This window comes from Anopheles marshallii, chromosome 2 (genome assembly GCF_943734725.1).
Source record: "Anopheles marshallii chromosome 2, idAnoMarsDA_429_01, whole genome shotgun sequence".
In the NCBI taxonomy this organism is placed as follows: Eukaryota; Metazoa; Arthropoda; class Insecta; order Diptera; family Culicidae; genus Anopheles; species Anopheles marshallii.
In genome coordinates, this window is record NC_071326.1 from 70,861,010 (window position 1) to 70,867,352 (window position 6,343).

A 6,343-nucleotide genomic window follows, 5' to 3' on the forward strand; every position below is an offset into this window, starting at 1 on the left:
AATGTAGTATGACGACTGAGTGGAAGAACGGTAAGGTAAAGATGAATCTTGAGAAAGGAGAATTTAGAGTGCAAAACACACAAAAAGCGCGGAAAACAGCACAGAAGGAAGCGTCTTTCTTCGTTTTCTTTATGGTAGTCATTTTGTTCTGCATCAATGTGCTCCCCCGTTTCTGTGCGGTGCATATCCACTAGAGCACTTACTTCTGTCCTAGTTGATGGGTTGCTTCCTACCCGGTTGTTCAAACCCACCACTCCCGAAATACAGATAATGCGGCAATATTGTGGAAGTGCGTGCACTGTAAGAGGTTCGTGTGTTTGTGTTCTCCTGTATCAAAGCTAGTAGTAAAAGTAAATGGCAAACTAACCAGCATCAAACGCAAGATGGTGCGTTTAATAGATGAGCAAACATCTCCGGACTGATATGGGGTAATCGTACACGGTCCTGGTACATGATCGTGTTACAAACCACGCAATAGAGGATCGTTGTTTAAATATAAAGAACAAATAAGCTAATGCGTCTTTTGAACAGGTGAAGCGGGGAAACGTTCTGCTCGTTTCACCCGAACCTTTGAGTGAGTACACGCGCGTGTGTGTGTTTGTGTGTATGTGTAATAATTGCTGTAAAACAACAGAACTGACATACGGATCGGATCGGTCGAGCAGGAAGCAAAAACCGGGCGGAGGTAACAACCCGGAGTTCGTTGATTGTGTAGGTTTTTAATGTGCGAACTGTGCGAGATAAAACGTGGATGGACGAAGGATGGACGGATAGGATTAGTCTTATAGACGCGAGTTTTGAGAATGCAGGAACTAAGCTGTAAGCGAGCTACTATAAAATAGATCGCACCCGGCACATGGCATGACAGACTGTGGTCGCAGTGCGGCGCACGGCACACGGTTGATTGATGAAATCTTAAAAGCAATATAAAGTGACGAAACCGGTGTGAAACGGTGGATGCAATGGCGGGGTGACCAACCCTGCACTATAGGCATACGGTAGTGTGTACTAAACTGTACTAAAAAAAGAAACATTAAATTCAAACCTAATAGGGTGAATTTGGTCGCTAAAAGACAGCCGTGTAGATGGACGCGAACAAATTACCGATTGTAAACGTTGTGAACTGTAGATGAAATTGTTTCTCCTCCCCCATTCACCCGCCTCCCTGTGCCCTCAGTTCTCGCTAGAACAAACAAAACAAAACATCTTCCATCCAACCCGGAGACGATGATAAACTTTTCGTACAGGCGAGGCGAATCATTGCGATTTGGAAATCGTTTCTACCTTCTACTTTTCGTTTTATGTGTTTCAAAAGAAAAGGAAAATAAAAGGTTAAGCATAACTTTTTTGAGCAGACAAATGAGAGTTTTCAAACCTCAACGGACGATTTTGTGCAATCAAAAACATAACAAAAGTGGAAAGAGACATGAAGTAAAACAATGAAATGTGACAAGTAGAGTAGCTGATAAAAGCGAACAAATTAAAGTTGAAGCGTAAGAAGTTATCGGTCGAAAGTTCTTTTCTTTTGTGTGGATGAATCTGTTTTCTTTGTTTTACGTGTTAAGTTCATCCAGGAACTAAAATCCAACCGTTTTTCTCCACTATATTCAATTTCCCTGTTTCGTGGCCTAAATGGCCGAAAGGGATCAGGGTCTGGTCTCGTTTCCCGATCAATAGTGACACTCGTACAACGCCACTTAAACAAAAAATCACAAAAAAGATCATTCTGTGACACATAGAACGTGAACTCATAATATAAAAAAAAAGAAACGGCAACCCGTATAGTGTATAAGGCTAATTGGACGCGAACCGTGTCTTGCATGCATGTAAAACTTTGTAAATAGATTGTTTAGTAATAACAAAAAGGAAGAACAAGAAAATGTAAGAGGATAAGTGAAGAATGTAAAGGAAAGAATGTGAAGAAAAACGAGAAGAAAACACATAGGAACGAAATCGAAAACGTCCCCGCTAAATGAAACACAGCATGACAAAACAGTGAAAGCAAACAGCAGGGTGTCAAAACAGCTCGTTTCAGAAGGACATGAAAATGGCGCATGACTTTTTTTAAAAAACCACAAAACAAAACTAACTAATCCTGCAACTGTGTTTTGCGCTCACAAGTGTACTCACTTTTAAAGAGTGCAAAAAACTCGTTAAAAAAGACGCAAACAACCTGTTTTACTTGATTTGTTTTTGTAAATAAACCAAAAACTAATGATAACGCAATATTTCCCGTTCCCGAGTGACACGGGAGTGGGAAAGTGGAGATATAATAATAAAAAAACATATAAAACGACAGTCAGCAAACTTTAGTACAGTGTCGTTCCAGCACGGTACTAAAAGTATGATAAACAAAATGAAAAGTAAAATGATTGGCACAACTGGGAAAAAAGGAAAAAAATCAGAATGGAATAAGAAAGAGCAAAAGAAAGGAAAAAGAGATGTTAAACTGATCGCAAATCGAGTGTAGTAGTTGTAGAAAGATTAAAACAAAAGAAGTTTAGAACAAAACAAAACGAAATGCTGTTCGAAGCAAATTTCCCCTTCCCCTACTTCCAACCCGCAGTAATCAGTGATGGAACGGGATTGGGGTAGAGTACTTGAAGCGCAATTTATTGCGAGTGTATGTAGATTTTCTTTTCACTGTGCTACTGGCAACAACAAAAAAGAAGCAAATAAAGGTAGTAAACAGGAGGACAGAATTGGACGACATTGAAGGTGCAGAAAAACAAACGAGATGCAGGCGATACTAGCCAAGGGGTTAAAGGGGACTTCAGCTGGTCGTGAAATTGTATAAATTTTACCTAAGTATAGTAGTGGATCGAACGAATGGTGATGAAGATGTGGAAAGGCAGGTGGCAGGTGGCGTGCGTTTTTGCATGAACGCGCAAACATCACGTAGAGCAAGTTTAAAAGAAAAGAAAAAAACAGAAACATACAAAACAAGCAAAAAAATAAATAAACCGTAGTAGCAAAACAACAGTGAACATGATGTGAACAGATGGTAAGGAGAGAATAATACAACACGTAATAATAACATCAACAGAACAGGAGTGAAAGATGAAGCAAAAACAAACAAAAGAAACTTTGCGCATGCTGACATGAGGAGCGGCAATATTATTACGATTATTCATTATTATTATTATTCATAAAACTAATGAGGAAAATAAACATAAAAAATAATAAAAAAAATGACGTTTGACTTTCATTTACTTGGTTTTCAAATCAGTTTCGTCCAGTATTGAAAGAGGATATCCACAGGATTTTCGGGTTTTCTTCAGATTTCAGGAAAAGGATCGCAAAAGTTTTAGCACGACGATGATTAGTAATGTTTCCCTATGTTTTCTCAAGCGTTTCCATGCATTTATAGAATAGTTGGTTTGCTACAGTTTTTTCTCAGCATTCTGTATAGTTTGCCAGTATTTTTCAACGGTTTCCAGCGATATTTACCAGTTGGGGTTCTGAGATTCTGTGCTGATTTTCACTTGGCCTACAGTTCTTAGTCTAGCCAGTTTTATTTTCAGTAGTTTTGAACGGAATTTAGTTTTCAGAGTGTTAATTTTCTATGACAGATTTAGCACGAGAGTTTTTTGTATGTTTTGCTGATTTTTCTTTAGTTTACATTGGATTTTCCAACAGTTTCCATGGGATGGCTAATAATTTTCAAGCGAATTTTCTTAGGGTTACTAGAAGTAATAAAAATTCTTGGATTCGTTAGCAAAAAAAAAAAAAAATTAAATCACGATCGTTTATAAAATGCGAAACAGGAAATGGTGTATGAAATACTAGAATAGCGAAAGGATGATAAGAATTAGTGTAACCCTTCTCCGTGGCTGTTTTCTTGGGTTCAGATATGAATTAACGGATCGTTCCTCGAGGAGGATTTCAACAATAGAAAGAAAAGATAAGGATGATCATTTTTGCGGATTAGCAACATACAGAACAGTTGCCAAAACAGTCTACTTACAATATATCCTATAACCAGCAGCTAAAAATCAGCAGTCATCATGTGTGCATACATACTTATACATACGATTACTGTCGATTATGGTTATATATTAGTCCATAGCATATCCTGACTGTTCTTTTGCGTCCTCTTTCCCCGATTACTCGTTTACATATGTGGCGGTGCCGGTACGGGCACGACACCCATCGGCGGTGGTGGAACCGGGTTAAACATCGGACGACCAGGATGTGGCATCCGGTGCACGTTTGGTGGCGGTGGCGGTATAATCTTCGGTTCAAGCTTGAACGAAAACTGTAGGAAAAACTGTTTGGTGTTTTTGTTCCAGTGGGTCCAGAACTTTCCCTCCGTTTTCTCCACCTCGCGCGACGGCACCTTGAACGCGATCGTTTCGTACGGTTCGGCTGCAAACAGTAGGTACTGCCACTTGCGGTCCGGTGGTTCAATCTTTTGTTCGTAAGCTGACATGAACCGATGCCGCGGTACAATACCGTCCGTAATTTCCGGGTAATCGATTTGGAACAGTAGCGACTGCTGACCATTCTCCGGATCGCGCTGCTTCGTTACCCGATAACCGGGGCGACCGATCTTGACGAACTTTTTCGGTTCGATGCGTGGTTTTTCCGGCTGTATTACCCACGGTGCCTCCTTTGCCTCTTTCGCCGCACGACGTGCCAGATTGGCCTGATGCTTTTTGCCCTGCGTGTGGGACAGGTAGCTGCCCTCGTTGTTGTGCAGCGTGAGACACAGCTTACATTCGTACGAACCGAGATGGTTTTTCATGAAGTAGGGGTCCTTGTTTAGATCGATCGTTTCCAGCGCTAGCTGTCGCAATCGTTCACGCCGGTCCCGGTTGCTCTCGGACCAGGAAGCCATACCTCCGCCGCCGGTTTTGCCACCGGCACGGTTTTGGAAATCCATGTTGCTGCTTTACGAAGGAACAATTATTTGACACTGGGAGAAGGAAATTACACACTAACAACTTACCAGACGTTGTATTTATTGAGAAATTGATAGAAACTCTTCGTCAACAACCAGCGCGTCCGTTTTGGAGGAAAATATGTAAACAATGAAAACAACGCTGACAGTTCGTTAAAGTGTCGCTGCTAGCGCCATTCACACCATTGTGGATGCTAGCGAAAGCTCGGGTTTGAAACCGAATTACCCTAATAATTATTTATGTATTGTTTCTGTGAAATCAGAACTATCTCAACATGAAATAATTAAATATATTTCATATTTACATAACTGTGATGTTAGTTAAAAAAATAAAATTGTATCAATTCCCAAATAACAATTAGCAGCAAGCCGGTTTGACAGCTTTCTCATGGATTGAGATCTTGGAGCTGGATTTACCGTCCCATGCTGTCAAGCGCAAAGACCACACCGCCAACCACACAGTGCAATCGTGAAATTCGTGTTTTTGTGTAAATAAAATAGGTGCAGTGTTCGTAGAAAAGTGTGCAAAAATGCTGCATTTTACCATCAAATACCAATTGCGGAAGCTTTAGCGAATAGCCGAATCGAAGTGCTGTGCAAGGTAGACCAAGTGTGCTGTGTTTCGGCAAATCGTCCCCGAAATTGGCGAGGCGTAGTTTTTTGGATCGGCAGGTTTCAATTCCACGTCGATTTTTTTGCGTGTGAAATAAGAAGAGAGAGCGAGAAAAGAAAAAAAAACCCTCGGCTTCAAATATTTTTTTAACACATGCATGTGCAAAACGGAAGGAACAATTATCCAGTTCTAATTTGGGGGGAGCCCATGCAAAAGAGGCATGGTAACTTTGCACACGAGCATTTAGACAAATTGAATCAATTTTTATTTCTTTTCTTACTGTTTTGAGCCATACAATTGTCTTCTTCTGTCCGCTTGTTACCGGCTGCAGTTATTAATCATGTTCATTCATAAAATCCGGCCAGCACCTACTTTGACGAACGGAATACTAATGTAGAGCTGAAGGAGGGCAGCGTAGAGGAAGTAACGCGAAACAAACTTCTTCCCTAACCCCACGAAACGCTCGGCTATGACCTCTTCCGGTCAAAGGCCGCGTCAGTGGTCTGTTTGTAATTTGTGCATTTTGATGTTGCAGCCGTCTGTTGCAGGGTTGAAAAGATATGCAATCCGCGAAGGCGTCCATTTCTTCTTCCTTTTTGTATTCAACCCAGAGTACTTGGATTGTCGTTGAATCGGAACGAAGTTGTTTGTTCTCTCCCCGTCTATCATCATCATGATGCGTTGCTGAGATTGTTATGATTATCGGCAATCTTAGAAGAGGAGTGTGAACCAGAGCGAGACGCAAATAGAGTTGCAGAAAAAGGCGATAGAAGGACACTCATCGCCTTCCTCCTCTAATGTCTCACTCCGCTCAACCTTTCCACACG

The 6,343-nt window shown here is 41.0% G+C and overlaps 1 protein-coding gene across 1 annotated transcript; it reads right to left on the minus strand.

The window, feature by feature from the left end:
- Nucleotides 1-4,114: 4,114 nt before the first annotated feature.
- LOC128707077 (splicing factor 3A subunit 2) lies at nt 4,115-4,885 on the minus strand. The gene has a single exon (XM_053802023.1). It carries the CDS (start codon nt 4,883-4,885, stop codon nt 4,115-4,117), a length of 771 nt encoding a protein of 256 aa, XP_053657998.1.
- Nucleotides 4,886-6,343: the final 1,458 nt, after the last annotated feature.

Bases quoted from the DNA above. Each gene is read 5' to 3' on its own strand.
- LOC128707077 (XM_053802023.1), bottom strand. From the start codon at position 4,885: ATGGATTTCCAAAACCGTGCCGGTGGCAAAACCGGCGGCGGAGGTATG.